At 39.0% G+C, this 20,945-nt stretch overlaps 2 protein-coding genes across 8 annotated transcripts in view; both read left to right on the forward strand.

The window, feature by feature from the left end:
- Positions 1-13,976, forward strand: part of RBMS1 (RNA binding motif single stranded interacting protein 1) — a 147,397-nt gene extending 133,421 nt beyond the window's left edge. For 3 of the 4 annotated variants that reach the window (XM_032115269.1, XM_032115272.1, XM_032115273.1), the window contains exons 10-14: positions 1,200-1,250; positions 3,344-3,454; positions 4,129-4,209; positions 5,479-5,563; positions 8,394-10,815. In XM_032115269.1, the coding sequence (XP_031971160.1) occupies positions 1,200-1,250; positions 3,344-3,454; positions 4,129-4,209; positions 5,479-5,556 (321 nt within the window). In that variant the 3' untranslated portion in view covers positions 5,557-5,563; positions 8,394-10,815. Of the gene's footprint in view, positions 1-1,199; positions 1,251-3,343; positions 3,455-4,128; positions 4,210-5,478; positions 5,564-8,393; positions 10,816-13,890 lie in introns of those variants that run through there. The other variant, XM_032115271.1, reaches the window with a different exon arrangement.
- Positions 13,977-14,550: 574 nt separating this feature from the next.
- The window catches only part of ITGB6 (integrin subunit beta 6), a 59,811-nt gene continuing 53,416 nt past the window's right edge, over positions 14,551-20,945 (forward strand). The window contains exons 1-2 of one of the 4 annotated variants that reach the window (XM_032115268.1): positions 14,551-16,737; positions 18,537-20,312. The gene's annotated coding sequence lies outside the window, so the exon portion shown is untranslated. Of the gene's footprint in view, positions 16,738-17,885; positions 20,313-20,945 lie in introns of those variants that run through there. The other 3 variants (XM_032115263.1, XM_032115259.1, XM_032115258.1) reach the window with 3 other exon arrangements.

Here is a 20,945-nt window from a genome sequence, read left to right on the forward strand (position 1 = left end):
GCACCGAGCCAGTTACTATCATCCTGCGAGGTTAGCCAAAGCTTTAGTCAGGCTGTACCAGTAGTTTTGCCATTGAGATTTTGCCTGAGGAAAGGGAGTGTTCCAGTCTTTTCCATTCCATTTTTGAACTCCTGTTTGCTTTTTTCCTGACTGAAAAAGAAAAAAACAACAACTCTGATTTGAAAGTCAGTACCAAAAGGAGGGAAGAAATATTTCCATCTTCCAGAAAATACCTCACCTGGGGTTTTTTCAAGGCTATGTGTTTACCTGTCCTGTTCACAGGACTCTGGAAATGATGGTAGAGGCATTTAAAGGGCTTTAAATGTCCGGCAGCAGTGAGCTAGTTCTGTGTGTGGTGCAGGTCAGATTCCTGCCTTACCCTAACACCTGCAGCAGGTGGGGAGGAAACGTTTTCGTCCTTACCTTTTGTATTTCTTGCATGCTTTTTCCAAGAGCTGTTGCAACCAGCTCTTTTTAACCAGGATAACAATATAACCTATTAGTTTCCCATTTTATAATTCAGTTTGTCATGCAAAGTTAGTTACTGCAACTGAAGTATTTGGGTGGTCACCGGTTTTGGAGAGAAAATGTGCTTGTTGCAAGAGCAGGAACTCTCATCAGAACCTTCTCCTCTTCCTGTGCTTTGGGAATAACATACCACAATGTCTTGCAAAAGAACAGCTCTCCTAAATCTTCTCATTTTTCCTACAACAAGATTACAGCAGAATCCCTGATATTTCTTTTTCAGTTGTGAAAATGCAATAATTTATTTTATTCTGATCACACTAGAAAGCAGATGGTGCTATACCTTCTGAGATCCCAATTACTTCTCCCCAAAGACATTTTTGAGATAGAAGGAGCCTCCTTTTTCAACATAGCAGAAATCTGTCATTCCTTTATTTGACCCCTTTCATTGTATTTGATAAAGTTTCTGAAACCTGCACTAAAAACACTGTATTTTGTTCTGAAAGATGTATGTGGTATATGGTCTCCAAATCTCATCTCTGATTTACAGGTTACAATGAATACATTTTTCATAGAAATCAATGTTGTTCCACAGAGTGACTAATTGGATTAAAAAGTCAAAGTCAATAAAAAAGGGAGGAGGCAGGTTAACATGATTTAAATTATTACTATATCTAAGTTGGAGTATTCCAAGAATGTGTAAAATGAAGAATAAAATACCAATTTTGTTCTAGGTTCAGAGTCCTTCTTGGATGCAGCCTCAACCATATATAATGCAGCACCCAGTAAGTTTTTATGCTTCTTCATTGTTGTGCTTATCTATTATATAAACACTTTACTTACTTCAAACAACAGGAAGTATGTCAATTCCTGCCCAATTACTTCCATGGATCTAAATGAAAAGTGAAACAAAGACAGTAGCCTGAATTGGGACCTCATTTTATTAGGAAAAAAAGAAAGCTACCTTCAGAGTATCAGTGTGATGAGGACCATTAGAGAAAAATTCCAAGAGGAAACTTAGTGGTGTTGGGTTTTTTGGTTTTATTTTTTTACTGTAAATGGAAAGTACTTTGCAAATACCAAATGTTTCACATACTGTCTACCTTTCAGGACCTGGAATTTGAGACCCAATGTTTTAGAATAGGTCTACAATAGTTCAGACTGGATAATTTGTGAAACACAGATGGATGTAGTGATATAAATTACTTTATGGGCTCTCACTTGAGAAAACCTGCATAGCTTGTTCTGGCTTCACCACTCATGAGTAATGCTAGTCTCCCTACACTTTTGGCTGTGGCATTGGTACCAGACTGTCAGGCATTCTAATCTCTACTCTCCCATGATATTTTGCTTCTTGTCTATGTCATTTACCAATTAAGTACCATTATATCTGAGAATTACTGGGTTTCTTGAAATGAACATTATTAATAATAACAGCACTTTAATACATGCACTCCCATAGTTAACAAACAGGTCTGTTTCCAGATATAGAAAGGATATTGTCTTGACTTTAATTAACCTCTCCATGCAGATTATAAAATGTAAATCTTCTTGGCAGAACATTTTCTTCTTGGGCATGCAGAGAAGGTGATGTTGAACCAGAACACCATCTCATACACTTAATTGTTGTTGTATTTGTGGTTTTTGATGTTAAATACACATAGAGCAGGTTTAAACTTCTTTCTCTATCAACACAGATTTTCATAAAACAACATCCTGCAAATAATGCTGTGAAAGACAAGAGCTGATATGTTATAATGCTATAAGGTGTATTAGTTTCACAGGTACACAAGATGGATTTCACAGCTGAAAATAAAGACCTAGATTCTAGACTGAAGTTCAGTTTTGGCCTGTGCAAAGACGGGTGCTGTCTTGCTCATTTGCTTTTCAGAGAAGCCTGCAGTCTACAGACAGGAAATTCTTTCAGTGTTTGATGTGCCTGTGACTCATTTCATCTACACTGATCACATGGTTGTTTTTCCAAGTATATTATATACTTTTTTTTTCCTCTTTAAGGATTAGTTATTGATTCAAAATACTTGTTTTCAGTACACTGCAATTATTTCTGTTAGTGTTGAGCCTCCACTAATTTTAATCAACACCTGCTGCAAGCATAAGTCATACAAAGTATTTGGAGATGTGTTTTTGTGGAACATGATTGGTAAAATGAAATTTCTTGATAATCTTCCATTTCAGTTACCTCTGAAAACCTTATGAGTGTGCCCTCCATATTTAGAAACCTGAAGTGTTTAAAAGTTTAGAGTATGATTTTTATGACCTTAACAAAATGGTGCAGAAGCAATAGAAATGTCATCAGAGCAGCTGGTATTTAGACAAAGAATCAGCATTGCTAAGTCACTCTTCTGAAATGTGTCTGTAATGAAACCAGCCATTAAGCAGGGCAGCTGTCTCCTGTGTGAACATCGCGTGTGATGGGTAGAATTCTTCCGACACAAATGTTCCTCCTCCAAAGCCACCATTCCTAAAGATGAGATAAAAGTTTCTTACTAAAGCATGAAATTCCAAAGCTTAAGCTAAGTGAATCTGTACCAGGTAACATGTGCAAATTTTTGCTTTCAAGTCAGCATCTGGTTAAACTCATATTTTACAAAGCATTTTCAGCAGGTCTCTCAAGTGCATTGCACATCAGTTGAATGCACAATGGGAAGTCAAAGCAAGTCTTCCACCTTGAGCATCTACAGATACTCAAGTAAAATATTCAGAATGCCCCAGACCTGCTTTTCGAGTCAGTGCCTGGGATTAAGGAGAGTTTTTGTGGTATATCCCCTCATAAGGATAGTCTGTACTTAGACTCTCAAATCAAAAATGAAATTAAAATCTCAGTCCTGCAACAATTTTTGTTTCTCTGTTTTGACAGGGTGCTGTTCTGACTCCCTCCATGGACCACACCATGTCACTACAGCCTGCATCAATGATAAGCCCTCTGACACAGCAGATGAGTCATCTTTCATTAGGCAGTACTGGAACAGTATGTAGCAATTTGATACAAAATAGAACTTACCCAAGTAGAAAGTACCGCGTGTAGATCACAGTATGCCTGTGCAGCTTGCATGTGGAAAAAAGTAATCCTGTAAGTCATCTCATGTCCAGTGAATTATTAGGAGCTGACTCCATTTTGAAATCATATTCAGCAGCTTTTATTCAGCCTATTAACTGATCAGAAATTGGAAATGAGTAAATAAAAATAGACCAAAGCAAATGAAAGGAATCCAGGGGGTAACTTCAGAGTTGCATCCAAAAGATTTAAAACAGTTAGTTTTACTCTTTATACTCCTTTCTGCAACTCTGTTCTCTTAAAGTGTGGAACAGAAGTTAAATCAGAAGAAATTCAGGCTAGCTTCTAAACTGCAAGACACTTCTTTTCTGACCAGATTGGGTTAAAAGAAGAAAATATGATGATTTGGGTTAACAGAGAAGGAAAAGTCCTTTACATACTCTTTGAAGTCTAAATTTGAATTTTCTCAAAACAGATACATGACTTTTCTGGAAAGCCTATTGATTTCAGACGCAAAAGTCTTTCTCTCATGTATATGGCTTTAGGGAAACAGCCAGTATCTGTTAAATAATACCATGATAGGTATTTTGAATACCTTTAAACTCATATTGGACTTGACCTCAACATAATGGACTCTGTCTTTCTAGTACATGCCAGCCACAACAGCTATGCAAGGAGCCTACATCCCCCAGTACACACATGTCCAGACAGCAGCGGTTCCTGTTGAGGTCAGTATATTTATAAAATATTTTATGAAAGACCAGAGATAAGAAATATTAATATGATATTAATTTTTTTTTTTTGCTAGGAAAATTCGTGCTTAAAGGCAAATATTGTAACTGTGAATGTACTGTGAATGCCATATGTATTAAAACTATAAAATGTTATTATTCTCAACTAATATAGCCAGTATTACAACAAAAAATGACCTGTACTTATGGCAGTACAGTACTTGGATCAATCTTCTCTATGAGCATAGCTCAGGCAAACTTTGTGTTTTGTCAAACCTAACTCAAATAGTAACAAGCCAGGGAGTGTATTGTAGTTTTGATCTTTCACTTAGTTTACCTTTGAGCAAAATTCTCTGCCAACAGACCTTGATTGTAATTTTTTGCAGAGTCCTGATTTGACCCTGACATCTCAGGATACTGTGCATGTTTGTCTAATAAATCTCTCCATCAAAGAGGAGTTGATTAGTTTCGTTGGAGAGCATAACATAAGTAAACAAAGTAATTTATCTACTATTTTGACTTACCTTACACTCTTTCATTGGTCAGTGCTTCTCTAAGGAGGTAGACATGGTATGCTGCAGCTCATGTATTCAGAATGACTGCCAGACAGTCTCTTCCAGAACCTGTAAGGAAAAAAAACATTTAATTCAAAGTCTATTTATTCAGAAACTCCAGAATTTGTTTAAATCAGTTTGGTGCATCTGCCCATGTGGGTTGGAGAAATACTTTTGGTAATTACCTGATTGCTCTGTCTGCCAGAGCACTCTCAGATGAATGAATTAATTGCCTGGTTTCTGGGGAGCCTGGTGCAAAGTCCTATCTACAATTCTTTGTGTTGCCTAGTGCCAATCCCATCACAGTACTCATAGTGTTTCTGTGGTAAGTAGATCTCATTCTTCTCACTCCCCTTCAAAAGGAGAGGGACAGAATGCTCTTTTACATCTGCAGATAGAAAATATTCTAGCAGATATTTGCTCTCTCTGTCTTATTGATTTCTATAATGTCAAAAGTTTGGGTTTTTTTTTTTTTTAATTATCATCAAAGCAGCTGAGGAAATACAAGTTCTGCATGATCATTTTATTTCTCTGTTTTCTGAAATATAAATCAAGGTAAAGTTAACACCTCAGATTTGGAATACCTCATTTGAGAAATGTGAGGAAGATTTTAGATTTGAAGACTGTTAATTGCATGGGTCAAATGGAAATACGGATTGCAAGTAATGCTGCTTGATTTTGTCTCATGGCTTGTCTTCCTTTTTATTTGCAGGAAGCCAGTGGTCAGCAACAGGTCACAGTAGAGACATCCAGTGACCATTCTCCATACACGTATCAGCAAAATAAGTAACTGTGAGGTAGGGCCTCATCCTGTCTCATGAAAGATGTGAATTCAAAGATACTTTATTTCATAACTTACAGTACTCTATAGTGAATTTTTTTTATGTCATATAAATAATACTGATGATAATATCTGGTGACAGTGAAGCTGATTTGAACTCGGGGCTGATTTGAAGCCAGGGAAGGAAACATGGGATCCAGAAGTGAATTAATGAATTCTGAGTAATATTGTTTTAATAATTTCTCTAGACCATAACTGGATTATGTTCAATTTTAATTTGTTCATTTTAGCAGCATGCTTTATACAGAATAACAATGAATTAATGCAAAAATACAAGAATCAAAATGCTAAAGGGAGCTGTACTGATAGACATATCATGCTCTAGTTTTGTGGTACATGTAAGATTAGAAGCAGCTTTGTGGCTGCCTTACAGACCATGGGCAGGGAGGTGGTCTGGTAGAAATCCTTACTGATCTTTTCTCCTGAAGATTTCCCTGCTCATCCTTTTTTCTAGGAAAAAGCTGCTTGGTCCAGAATTTTGTCAATTTTTAATCCGTGTCCTCATTTGGCTCTAATTCCAGAGTTTTACTTTCCTACTCCAGGTTTCCTCTGGTTCTGCTTGCATGACCTTTTTTACTAGCAGATCATTAGCTTTACCTGAACTTACTTCATACAAAATTCTTTAGCCTTCTGTACATTTCTGTCCCGAAAATGTTACTTGCACTAACTGTTCCCTTCTCCATGACCCATGTTTTAAAATCCTGGAATTCAGTTCTTCCTTAACTCATCGTTTTTTTAAGTGCTTTGTAAGCTACATAATTTTTTACATCACATTTTCTAAGACCTCACACTGAAAAATTCAATTCAGCTGCAATAATGTGCTGGAGGCACATGTTAGAAGGGTTTTTCTACAGCCCTTGTGGCATTTATTTGATACGGAAAAGTCGAAATCAGTTATGTGCTACAGTTGTGTGATATCTCTCTAAAATGTATTGATCCAACAAAACACACATTTTGGCATTAGCTTTGATCCTGCAGGTCTGCTGTGCTGTTTGACAACAGTGCTCTCATCCCCATTATTGGCATAACAGCTTCTTATATGGAAAGATTGAAACAAACCAATGGGGAAACTTGGCAAATTCAACAGATGGCAGAGCCTGCATAGCACAGCATATGACCTGTGTTATTCCTGTAGTCGGGCCAAATGCTGGCATCTAGAGGAAGCCCACATCCTTGATTTGCTTCCAGGGCAGGCAGAAAGCAAAGCCACAGGCTCTTCTCGTTATCCATCTCCTTGTGTTAAAATCATGACTCCTGCACGTTTCCCATGCCAAGGCTGTTGCCTGGTGTTAACCGCTTTTCAAGGAATTATTTGTTTTGCCTTAAGTCTTCCCTGTGGGCATGTAAAGCCTCCTTACCAACAGAGATCTGTGGTAGCCAGCGAAGCGTAATCCTGCATGTCACATCCCCATCCTGCCTCTCTTTCCCAGCCTGTCAGTATCTTTCCCCATAGACTGAGGCCAGGCAGGAGGAACAGCCTTAAGTCTCCTGGAAGGATGAGTTGTTGTTGCCATCTGAGACACGTTTTGTATTGATGACTCTGTGTAGAATTCCAGGCTCTGTGAGCAATTCTATGTGTTTGCTGTAAGTCAGTTCTCCACGTATTTTATTCTTCAGAGAAGCACTGTTACCTGTATTTATATGCAGTAGGAGCCAGTGAAATCTGTGTCAGCTTTAGCAGTGGGCACATGGAGAAGGTTAATATTACCCAGCTGATTTCAGCCTCAGAGCATGGCATTTGGTATTTCTGTCCCTGGAACATGCTGGTACTTGTCTTGTTTCAGACAGGTGAAGGGGAGGGAATTGGCAGTTATTTGGTGCCCTAAATACAGGGAACACTGCACTCTCTTGATCGTTGTGGCTTTTTTACTGTTGTCAAACTGAAACTTCTTTCTAAATGCACATGCAGCATTTTTGGGAAAGTCAATATCCATGTTCCCATAATTTGAGGGGTAAATTACAACTAGCACATTTGCATGAGTGGATGCAGTCAATCAGAAATACACCGCATCTTTCCTCTGGCAGCTACATTTAATAACTTTACAGCTTCTTTTCAAAAAGTTGTTCCTATGTGAAAAATAGTCAAAAGGACTTGAAAAAAAAAAACCAAACCTGTTTTTTATGCACCTACAAATGTACAAGCCTTAAAATACCAAACTTTGCCTTCCTTTGAAAAGTTAAAAAATTGTCTAAACTTTTTTGTCATTAGCTGGGTATTTTTTTAAACCCACGTGGCAATATAAGCCAGTACATAAAAAACTCTGCCTTCTAATTTGATGAGCCCTGACCTGCTGTTCAGTATTATCATCAGGGAGGCACAGTGGCTGTGTCTGTCTTAGCTGTTGTACGTAGCCTCCTTGAGGCTGCACCAAAAGAAAGTTATTGTTCCTTTTCCAGAGATTAAAAGCCTCGGAGATGCCACAGGAGTACAGGAGTAGCACCCTCAACCACTTTTGGTCAATTTAAAAGGAACAACAACAAAACAATAAAGAAGGGAAGAGCTTTGAGTGCAACCTCAGTTCCCCCTGGGAGCTCTGTGTGCTGAGCATTTGTTAGAGAGAGAGGGGGAAACACAGCACTGGCTCTGTCTGGGTGGAGAGCCTTATCCTGGGAAGGGCCAAGCACCTGCAGTGCCGCCTGTGTTGCTTCTCAGGGGGTATGCTCAGATTCATTTGGCTTCTCACAGCTGTCTAAAGTAGGAAATCATTTAGTTTTGTGGACAGCTACATTAGAAAAAAACTGTGTGATTGTAACTCTGCTCTAGCTCTGACCTTTCTGTGTTACAGATGTCCAGTGTTGACCTGGCCTGGAGAAGGGTGCAAAGGCTGAAACAATCATGGATTTTACTGATCAATTGTGCTTTAGGAATTATTGACAGTTTTGCACAGGTTCTTGAAAATGTTATTTATAATGAAATCAACTAAAACTATTTTTGCTATAAGTTCTATAAGGTGCATAAGAAAAACCTTAAATTCATCTAGTAGCTGTTCCCATGAACAGGTTTATTTTAGTAAAAGAAAAGTTTTTATCAATTGTTATGACGCAAAAAAAAAACCTTCAAATTTCTGGGTATGCACAGATGACCACGAAGACTTATTCACGTGCATGACAGAATTTGTGTTTTGGTTTATTTTTATTTTGTTCGTTTCTTTTATTCTTTTTTTTTTTTTTTTTTTTTGTATGAAATGGTTTTTCTGAAGTTTAAAATAGTAAAACATCTAAGACGATGTTCTGTGCTTGCAGTGTGTGAATGTTGCTTTAGTGCAGTGTTGCAGTTATAGTGTCTGGTCTCTTAGCTTTCTGTTTTTCTTTTAATGTAGTGTGAAGTGTCTTATCCTTTTCTATAAATTCCAATTTGCCTTAAATCTTTCAATGCTGTAGCTGTTTCAGTAAGTAGTCCAAACTAATGGTGTAGAATGCTTTGACCAAATGAGCTGGTCTATTATGCCTTGTAAAACAGCAGCATAGGGCTTTTAAAGGTAGTCAATAAAAATTGCTGAAAATTTGGCTTTTTTAATGTGTAGTAAGTGTTTTTAATGATTTTTTCACATAATATGTAAGGTAGTGAAATGCAAGAGGGGAAAAAATGTTTTGTGTGAAACACATTTTCTGACTGGGGAAATTTTAATAGTATAAATTGTTTGTAAGGCCATATGCCAATAGTTCCCTCTGGTAGTTTGAATGATTTAGGAACTCTGCTGTATGATGCAATGTAAAATCTTTTTTTGCCTTTTTTCAGAAACTAACTTGATGTTCTAGTTTTAGCATAGGTAGAGTAGGGAGTTTGGGGTGGAGATATCACCGAATGTTTTTGTCCTTCCTTTATACTAATGATAGTGCTTTAGGATGAGGATTGTGCTGAGACTTAGCAAACAGAAAAGTTGCTATTACAGCAAAATGGCAAAAGCTAAAGGATTCGTTTTCAAACATACGCTGAGATTTAAGTAGAAGCATAATTGATTGGGTACTAGCTCTCTATAGTAGGTAAATAAAAATAAAAAGACTTGGCACTTTTAAAAGGTAACTTTACCAAAGAACAAAGAGCCAGTAACCAATAATTCTGATTTGTCTCAGCATTGCGTCTTCTGTACTCTTTATTTTTGCCGGACCAGTTTGCGGTTAAGAGAATGTGCCTTTTTTGTACATTTGCATTTAGGTTTTATAATTTTAATTGATGTATGGACACAAAAGCATGAAGGAAGACTTGGATCCAAGCAGTGCCACACTTTACATCATCACTACAAGTGTTAAGTGTAAAGAAAACCAATTTTGAAACTATGAAATTCCTGATTCATAAATACACAGTTATTTGTACTTCACATATTAGATAATTCACTGCTACTAAAGCTCTTTATTACAATTGCATATGTTTTAAATCGAATGATAAATTAAGTTGTCTTCCAAAACTGTGTACTTCTCTGGTCAGCTGTATATGATCAGTTATCTACCTCAAAGTTTATTTCCTTTTGTATTGGGACAGGTTGCTGGCCCTCCCTGTTTCCACAGACCAAATCATCCTAGCTCGGGAGCTAGGGCTAAGCAGTTGTTTCTTTCAAGTATTTTTTAGTTTTTAAATTTTGTGTGAGTATTGGAGTATAGATGTCGGTGACATTTCATAGTTTCAAAAGTAAATTGCTGCTCTGAGAAGTGTAGATTCTAGTGAAATGCATAGTCATAAGAGATGTGTTTTTGTTTTTTCTTTTTTTAAAAAGTTGTGGTATTATTGGTTCTATGCTCCCTGGAATATTACTGCTTTGTAAAAGTCCAGACTTCCTGCAGCACCTTGCCTGTATTTGGTAACTTTCCAAACCTGGATCTCTCACTACTTGCTATTTTTGCATTAATTAAAAACTGCAGTATGATAGCTGGATTAGAGGGAGGGAAGAGTTGCTGCCAGAAATGTCTGAACTAAGTGCCATACTCATTGTCTGGGTAAGATTTGGGAAATTTAACCTCTGTACATAAAGAAATAATCAGTTACTTAAACATCACATAGTAGACAGCCATTAAATTATAAAAAATTAATTTATGAAGAAAGACCTTTTGTACAGATTGAAAAAAAAAAAGATTTTCATAGAGATATCTATATGATCAAGAGAGTTAATTTTTTATTTTTGTTTTACTAGTGCCACAAACTTGCCAGTGGTAACTTATTTGTCCGGTTCAAGATAACTCTGTAGTTTTGTTTCCTAGGACTTGTTGTTAAACGCCAAAAGACATTTTTGAACTGTAAATTTGATTAGATTGTTAGCTTTTTCTGTTTTATTTCTTTGAAAACTTTTGAATAAAAAAGATCCAAAAAAACAAAAATGCATCGTCTTTTTCCTTCAGACCATCCTTTATTGGGGGAAAACCCAAACAGGCTATGGTAAAACTTCTGCATTTATTTTGAAATGTTTGGAATTGCTTTTTATTTGACAGCCTAGGTTTTTTTCTCCTCTATCTTTCGTCAAAACTAAATTTTAACTCTCTCACGCCACACTACAAAGTCACTAATTCTTTCAGACAAAACAGGAAAAGATATGTGAAAAATATATAATGAAATGTCTGGTTTGGATGCAAGAACTCCGTTCTGCTGTGTGTCAGCCCACACAGGGAGTTGTGTGTAACCAGGCTTGCATGCTGTGGCTGTAAATGCCATTTTCCTGAGGTAAGGTTGGAGATGGAGGGTGACTTTGGTAGCTCATGGCACTGGATTGCTGCCTTCAAGGGCTTTTGTCTTCCCACGTGTGCTGGTGTTGGCTGGAATACCCAGTTCTGCAGAGCAGAGGTGATACTTTACTGGCATTCAAAGAGATCTCCAGTGTTGGCCTTCCAGCTGCAATCTTTAAGCCCTTTATTTCTTTAAAGGTAATCTTTGATTTTATTATTCTTTTGGCAAGATGGTGTGTATCAGGTAAAGGACTGCTCTGACCAAAGTAAGGCTTGGGAAAGCAAGAGGGGAAAATTCAAACTCTTGTGTCTCCTCAGCCAAATGCTTTAGCAACTGCTTGGTCTTGACATGACTTTGAGTTGATGTGCGTGGCAGGAGACGGGCTCTGGTCTAGCCTTGGGCACCCCAGGGTGTGCCCAGCAGCAGAGGCCAGGGCTGGGTCATCCAGAGGGCTCCTGCTCCCTGCTACAGGAGCTGGATAGGATAGGCAAAGGAGAGGCTTGTTAACGCCAGGTTGTGCTGCGCTGGAGAGCTCTCCCCAGCTTGGGAGGCAGTTCTTTCCATTGCACACCTGGCTGTGAGGGATCCCAGGCAGCCTGCTGGGGATGACAGGTGGGGGCATGCTGCTGGCAGTGCACAGCCTGAGCTTTCAATCATGCCATACTCGTGCGAGATATTGAGAATAAATATGTTTCCGGGGGAGCTGGCAAAGTAACTCACCTGGAGGATGGGAAACTTCATTTACAGTTGCTTATGCAATGAAGACATCCTCAACAATGATGGTACTAACTGACCCGAGGGAATGGCCTGAAGTTGTGTCAGGGGAGATTTAGGTTGGATATTAGAAGGAGCTTCTTCACCCAAAGGGTGGCTGGGCACTGGAAGAGGCTCCTTTGGAAGTGGTCACAGCACCAAGCCTGACGGTTCAGAAAACATTTGGACAATGCTCTCAGGCACATGGTGTGATTCTTGGGCATGACCCTGTGCAGGGCAGGGAGTTGGACTCGATGATGCTTGTGGGTCCCTTCCAAATCAGCATATTCTGTGATTCTGTGATTAATGGAGAGAAAAAACCATCACACTGTGTTACTAAACACTCAACTCCTGTAACCATTTTGGGGGTCATTTTAAATATTGGTCCAGTATGTTGCCTGTCCCAAATGCAATGCATGAGAAGATGAATACAGAAAACTTTAAAACTTTAAAAGGGTTTTTGATGAACATGAATACTATTCATGTTCATCACCATACTGAATTAAACTCAGATTAATAAGCATTCATTTTAAATTAAGTATGAATACTCCTCACAAAAGCTGTATGTAAATGGAATAGTACAGGTTGGAAATGGTTTTTGCTCTCTATTTGCTTTTCTAGTTATCACTATGATAAACTTAGTTCACTTGTATATTTGATAAGAATTAATGCTTTTTTCAGGTTAGTACCTTTTGCGCGATCTAATAAGGTTGTGTGTATCATTCCTATCAGGCAGTCTGCAGTAATACAATGTCTTTATGTAATATACTTTTATTGTATATAATAAAACTCAATACCAACTAGTTTGTTCAAACATTGACTCCATCCTCTTGCATGCAACCTGTTTTGAACTCTACTTGCAAACCTGCTGTTAATAATTTTTTTTAACCTATTAACAAATATGGGTATCAGATTCATGTAGGATGATGGTGTACCAATATATGTTTTGTGCAAGATCATGTGCCAACCCTGTTGTTCGTTGGTTGTTAGTGATTGCAAAGTAGCCTTTCTTTAGGCACTGAACATAATCTTTTCTTTTCCTCTATTTTCTAAATTAACTACTCTGGGCAGGTGCAAGACAAGTGCAAGCAATGCATTAACAAGCAGTATAACCAAGTACTGTTGACCAACTGAGCCCTGCTAAATCTTGGGCTAGAACAGTTGTAGTGTAAGTCAGAGTAGTCTAAAACACTACTATGTGTTAGTTTTTAATGGGAAAAAAACCCAAACTAGTAAGTGCTGTTTTGCTCTCCCCTTCCAGCTTTAATTTATGCCATGGTACCTCCACCATACTAGACAAAATCGATGATTGACTAAAACTGGGCCACCTAATTTTCCACAGAATCATCATATCAGAAATGCATTTGATGTGCCAGAATATTTATATGGGTTTGTACTCCTACTCCTCCTGTGCGTACTTCCTGCGCTTGTTCCTTTTGCTGTGATCAACCACTCCAAAATTTTTTGCAAACTTCCACATGGGTTGGAATAAGATACTCAATCTATCCTGTCCAGCAGTGTCTTGTGAAAGCCACTGTGTTATTTGGTGGCATTTAAGACATGTGTTACCTTCCAAACACTTGCCACACTGATGTACTCTTTTCAACTGTGAAAGATCATCTGTATCCTTCCCCCGCCAACAAATTCTGGCGTTGATTAACCCAAACAAATCTGAGGCTTTTGGCTTTCAGACTCAGCCCATTAATTCTATCCAGAATAGGGGTTAGGATATACAAAACCTATTCTGTTTGGCAACTTCTCCTCCAGTGACTTAAGAAAAGCCAAGCTGATGTCAGAACAGCAAAGATTTACAGTGTAGTGATCAGAGGGAGGGTGTAAAAGCCTGCATGTGGAATGAGTCAGTCTTTCCTTTTCAGGACAGCTCTAACCACATCTACCATCTGAGGAATCTGTGCAGCCCTCTTCTGTAGTAAAGAAGAAATCGTATCACAGGAAAATACTACTGGATTTTTTTTCCATGTCCAGGAAGAAAGGCCAGCTTCTCCACAGGCAAGCTTTAACTGTTCAAGTTATCTTGCCTTTTTCAACACTATCCCCTCACTCAGTACCTACATCAGTGGTGTTCTGAATTCCTCTGTGTTATGTTGGTCTCCCTTCAGCTGAATAAACTGACCTCTTTTGACAGCTTCAGTGCAATACAAAGGGATTTTTGGAGAGCTGAAGGAATGAAGGTATGTGGCACCCTAAAGACTTCCCGCATGCACACTGCAGGTGTTTGGGTCAACCTGCTCAGGCAGCTTTCTAAGTAGTGTTATTGTTCCAGAGCCCCACATGCAAGCGTTACCAAGGGGAATAATATTTGTAAAATGGTTTCTGCACATGCACTCCACTGATGTTAAAGAAGTCACCTGCAGTAGAAATTTTCCCAAGTATTTTAACCACCTTTAATGCACACACAGGAATGATGGTTTCAGGCAATGTCTATGAAGCACTTAAGGGTAATGGAATAAAGCAATGATTTACAAGAAGCCCAAGATAAAATACTAGTAAATTTTATGTTTTGGTAAGTAGTTTTAGCTTTTTCCAAGTACAAATAGAAAATTACTTTTCCTTTGTGTGCTTCAGCCTTTTCCCAATGGGAAATACTTTCATACTAATGAGAAAACACTACTAATTTTCTTTTTTCCTTCCAGTGAATGTAAAAAATCCTGAAAATGTATTTACAGGTATTTGTTACCAGCTTGGTTTTGCATCAGTTTGTTCTGGTATCTTTAGCCAGTCTCAAAGATAATCTGTAAGCAGAATATACATAACTAGGCACACTAAGCAGTTATTTATTGACCAGCCCACAGCAAAGAAAGGATTTCCCAAGCCATTGGGCTGAGCATGAGTCTGCTCACCCAGCAAGGTACCAGCAGTGGCTTTGCTGGCCAGGCAGACATTGGGTAGGAGGGGAAGAGTCAGTCCCTGCAGCTCCCAGGAGCAGACCCTCAATACTGGCACGTTTCTATCTTCTGCCAAGCTCCGTCAGGGCCCCTGTCATGGGTGCCTTGCCCCAACAAACTAACTGACCTGATGCTTCCTGACTTGCCTTGCTCTTTTCTTCCTTTAGATTTTATACTTCTTCAACATTGCTGCTTTCCTTCCTAAACCCTCGAGCTCCTGGCAGTCTGGTCCCACTAGCTCTACCTCTGTCTGTAATGTTACTTTTCTTACCTCTCCAGACTTTCTCACAGCTTTTTTTCCAGCACTCTGAGCAAGGTTACACAGCTGGGCTGGATCAGAGTTGGACCCTCGTGCGCAGGGAGCTGTGGAGAGGGAAGGGAGGCACAAGACAGGGACTGCAGTAAGGGCTGACATACTCCAGGTCTTCCCTGAGTCAGGAAAGCATTCAAATGCAGTTGGAGGAAAGGATGTTCAAAGAGCTCCAAGTGTTGCTGTCTTTGCCAGAACAGAATGAAAACTAGATTTCAAATAGCTCTAAGAGAGGCCAGTGCAGCTCAGTAGAATGAAATGCTCCAGAAGTCAGCAGCTGCATGGATCGTCAGCTCCTGACCTCCTTCAGCCCTGCTCTGCTCACTTTCCATACTTCAACAAGTTCCAGCTGCCAGTAGGCAGAGGGTTCTGACGTGAGTGGGAAGGAGGCAGCTCATCAGCAGCCCACAGGCTTCACACAGCAAAAAGCTCCTTTGCCACTTGTGCATTCAAGCAAGTCTCTGTGCCCTGAGCTGCAGAAGTTACAGAACACAGCCAGCAGTAGGGAAGTAAGCTTGTGCAGAAGAGTGGGAACATTTGGGTTTAAGTTGTTTCTAGGTAAACTATTCGTATTTAAGATTGGTCTAGCTCTGTCTTTACTGTGGTATGTCTAGAAACAGCTTTACCCTCTATTTTAGGGTGAATTTTGTACAAAGGTGTTGAAAATACAGATTTCAGTTATGAAAAAAAAAAAAAAAATAGGCAGTTACAGAAATTCCTCTCCTAAAAAGTATTTTGCAGATGAAACTAGCCAGTCATCTCTGGAAAAACAATTCAGGACAAATCATACCAGTCTGTGTATTACAGTCCACATATGCACAGCTCATCTCTTCCAAGTGGGGATCACCTGATCAGCCCTGCAATGCATGGTGCTGCCCTGTTTCAAGCCTGCAATTAATTTCCTAAGCAATGTTGTGCTACATCAGCAGAGCCAACAGCTGGAGCTGGCCTCGTTTAACTGGACTCACAAGGTGAGTGAGGGGTGCAGAGCCCCGGGCTCCGAGGGATGCTCTGTGCCACCTGGGACTCGGGCTCTCTCCGCTGCTGCCGCCTTTGGCTATTGGTTCTCTCGGGGGGACAGAAAGGGCAGAGCCCCCCAGCTGTCCCACAGCTGCTGATCTCACCCAGGAGCTTAAATAACAGCTCCTGGTGCAGCCACCAGAGGGCATCGGGATAAACCGAAATAATCCCAAAAGGTAAACACGCATTCATAGCGTGTCATTATGGAGTGCTTACAGTTACCTGTTATTAAAAGCAAAACCTCATCCTGCCCTTGCACAATACAATGCAGGTGCTCACATTTCTGGTAATGTGTTTTTAGTCCTTATTAACGTAACAATAGGGTTGTCTTTACTAGAGAAAAATTAAAGCTAATTTTCTTTTGGTTAATGAAACATGCAAGGATGCATTCAGTGCACAGCAGGCGAGGGGAAGAAAAGAAAAAAATCTAATAGAAACCACAACGTCACCAGAAACACAAGAGTTCCATGAAAGATCAGGGAGAATTGGTAAGTAGCTTGTAGGTGACAGACAAACACAAAAGGAGACAAACAGCAAGGGAATTCTGGAGAAGTCAAGCAGCCTGCAAAGGTTCAACCCAGACCAGAGTTAGAAATCTTTTTCCCGTTAACTCAAAGCCAGTCTATTTTCATATACTCTTGGGAGCATCCGTTTTATTATTGTTATATCTTTGTAAGAGCCATGACAATTGAAAGCGTATTCATTCCAAACACAGTGTAAAACAAACAAATACCTTTCTACTTCTCAGGAAGTAGATAAAGCTGTGAAAGTAAATTGGTGTCTTGGGGGCTAAATAAAAAATCTGTACTACAAACCAAAATTATTCTAAGTATTTAAAGTGATATAGAAAAGGCAGGTCATTTTTGCAAAGTGCATTCAAGAAAACCTTTCAGTGATCATTAAAGAGAGCTTCTTACATATCAATCCAGATAACTAATACAGATGTGGCAAGTGGGAGAAGGGGCCCACAGAAATGGATATTTTTGCTGCTTGTCTCTATGTGTACAGCTTGAATCTAATGAATAAATTAACCATAACTTGCAGAGGATGTTAGTGCTTCAGATCTCAGAAGCTTTTTGCAGCATCCCTTTTGGTCCGGGAAAATCATGTAGCCAATGTGTTTCAGACTATTGTGTTCCCCTCTGGAACCCCTCTGGGTCCAGGTTCTGCTGGACACAGCCTTGGCCTTCATCACCAGTGCCTGAGGCCAGTGGCTCTGACCTGCACAGACTTGCTCTTAGATGTGGACTACAAGAAGCATTTGTTAATCTCTGCCAGGGATTTTGTCAGTCTTCAAAGTAATTAGATGATTCACCTCTGGACCAGGCCAGATTGCTGTATCAGGCACAATAAAAGACCCAAAGAGCAATCAGAACAAGTAGGACAGTTCACAGACAGTTGCAAATAAAAATACTGTAAGTCTGGAAATATAAAGTATTTCTCTGGTTTGCATACACCCTAGCTTTAGGCTAAACAGTACATAGACTTGAATTTCTGGAAAAAGATCTGATCCAGGCATGTGCCTGCAATTTTTAAGGATTTTTTTTGGTGTTGAATGAGGTTTGGGGAGGAAAAGACACGATTTCTGCCCCCACCCCCCCCCGCCCCCGCCCCAGTTTCAGACCTGAAAGTTTTCCTTCCCTGTGTGTGGCTTGTTGGGATTTTCTTTTTGTTTTGGCTTGGTTTTTTGGTTTTTTTCTTTGCAGTCTCAAGTACTTGTGATTATCTTCTTTTGGCATCCAGCTCAGTGTCAGCATGACTATGTTTGTCACAGGTTTTATACACTGCTGCAAGCAGGACTCAAATTAGGATTGGTGTGACCAAAGGACAATAGCTCTGCCAACAAGACAGACTTTTTTTGATCTAACTAGCAGATGCTCTGCTAGCGTCTCTCACTTTTTTGCCTCTCTCTTGCCTAAAGGACTGAAACCAGCCTGTCAGTGTGATCGTACTCGCGGGAGCTACAACTGTTTGCACAAGATCTGAATCTAGCCTAATACCTCCTTTAATAACTACTTCCAACAGCTACTTGTGAAGGCTCTGGTGTAAACTCCATTTAATATATCGTAGCTTTAAAGCAGAGATTTTTCCAGAAATGGCTACTCTTTTTATAGACTATTTTGCACTCTAGTGGATTACTTTAGATAGTAACAAATTGTTCCTGCATATCTTTGGTTATCAATGACTTGCAAGAATAACACTGCAGAAGTAGGAGGAACCTAGAAAGAGAACCTAATAGGGTTCAAACCTTGAATTCCCTTTTGTTCCTCTCCCCTGTTATTGACAGGAGTTTTGGACGAAGAGGAACTAACAGACATATTAAAGACCTGGCATAAAATATTGGACCAGCTTTTCAGGTGTCACTGAGGGGCAGCAGGTCCAGAGGTGTCTCTCCAGTCCAGACTTAAGAAGATCTCAACTGGCTTTAGCTTTTCAAGCAAGCCTGAAGGCTACTGACTGCCAGTCATCCTGACAAGGTGATGACTAATGGGGACAATTAACTCCCTCCGCTAACTTGCTGTCTGTCATGCCGATTGGAAAGGAAATAAGAACACTTTTCCCTAAGGAAACAGGTTGGCAAATGGGTTTGGGTCTGTTGAAGCTTTAGTGCTAATGCTAATGAAATTTCATACTAACAAAATATCAAAAAGTTGTTCCAATGAAGAGCAGAAATTGTCTGCTCTGTAAATTCCATTTTAATTCATGTTGACATGTTGAAAAATTCACTTTATAGCCAACCTGTAATTCTACAGGAGAAAACTGCAGAATTGCCATTGGCTACTAAGGGAGAAAGGTACAGTTTTGCATTGTCCACTTCGTACAGTAACAGCTTTTCAAGGTGTTATTAGTTAAGTGTGTAAAATGAGTTATAAGGTAGCAGGCATCAGTAATTTGTTTCCATCTCTTTCAGAATGTTGTTTTTAGTTTATAGACAAAATTGAGACACATCTGACTGGTTGTTACCCATTACCACCAAAATCCACCTTCTATTCATTAAAGCTGATGCTTGCAGAGGTGCCCCATATCTCTGATGGGTTGATTTTTGTACCCATAGAATCATGAAACTTTACTTTCAGTCCCGCAGACACGCCCAGAGCACGAAGGTCAGTTTGTCAGCATCTTTGCTGCTGAATTTTAAGGCTCAAACTGCCTTTATTTGGGCAAGCCAAAATTTTTCCTTAGTTCACACCTTTTAGGGAACAAGTTTTAGTATGGATGGCTGCATGGATCTCGGCAGAACTTCCTGAAAGGAAAAGAGAAAGGGAAAGGAGTCACCACTACTGAATTAGTCTGCTCTTTATGGTGACCAAGAAGCAGCCAGACTATAATCCAAGAGCCACTGTGAAAAGCTACATGACTAATCTGTATTTTCATTGTGTGGCTGGTAGCAGGAAGGGGGATGTAGCACAAGAGTCAATTTATTGGAAGAACAATGTAGTCATTCATCAGAGCATTATTCTGAAATAATTTAAATGACAGTAGAGCAACCCACTCTTGACTTCAGAAAATACAAGTCATTCAAATTCCATATCTAATAATGAAATTGTTCCACTGACTTACTGGTTGGCATAAATTACATGTAGCTAATATGTTCCTGTTGCAGACCCTGAGGACTCTTTGTTTATGCTAAATGTGAATATATTTTAGCACATGAATTACTATCCTCCTGCTTGCTTCTTGGGCGCCTCCAGAATAAGTAATACGTTGGCATAACTTTGCCATTTGTCAGCCAGCAGTCTGGTAGCACATTTGCTCGTCAATCTAATTTTAACCTTTTCTCATACGAACACTTGGTATTTCATGTAAATCAACCAGACAGTCTGTCATTCAATAGGATACTATCTTCATAGTCTTCTAAACTGTGTGCTCTATTGTATGTGCTCGTTATTAAGTAGCAGAGGTAAAGTAAAACTAATATATTACTTCTGGTTTCTTAATACCAGAATGCCAGGAATCTCTTTATTACCACAATAGAGACAAATGATATGTCTGGCAGAGGTTCTGGACAATGGTCCTGGTAATGCATTCAGCACTTTCTGAATTGAAAGGTCTGTCCTGAATGGTAAGTAGTGCAACACATCATTAGAGGCTTCAGAGCACATATTCCTATTACCACTCTAATTTGCAGTTAATAATATTAAAAAGTATGTTCAACTGATGAATTAAAAAAATACTTTTAAACAATTTCCCTGTGTTTCCAACAACTTTCTTGATAAAACACGATGCTGGCTGCAAAAGAGAATATAATTCATCATGAAATACAGATAAATTTGTATTTTCCTTTATTTTCATAATTTGTGTAAATAACATGAAAGGTTTAGTGGTATATCCTTTACCTTGTAAAGTTTTTCAGAAATTGATTTGGCTATGAAAAGAGTGTGTTTGAAGTTTAGCTGTTTAGTCAGTGTTGCTACTGTTCATGACTTTAATATCTTTGATTTTTTTTAAACACTAGTGTTCATTTATGCAGCCTAATTAATAATAATAATTATAATTATAATCATGCTCATTCTGGCTTATTCAGATATTTTACTGCATTAAGAATGTTATAAAAAAAAGCAATTGTAGCATTGTAATGAAATGATCTGTGGTGTAATTCAGTCCTACACGACACCTGTAACCATTTATTGCATGTACAATGCATGTATTGCATTGTACAATAGTTACCTGTTTTATTAATTATGAAAATCATATT

This window comes from Corvus moneduloides, chromosome 7 (genome assembly GCF_009650955.1).
Source record: "Corvus moneduloides isolate bCorMon1 chromosome 7, bCorMon1.pri, whole genome shotgun sequence".
In the NCBI taxonomy this organism is placed as follows: Eukaryota; Metazoa; Chordata; class Aves; order Passeriformes; family Corvidae; genus Corvus; species Corvus moneduloides.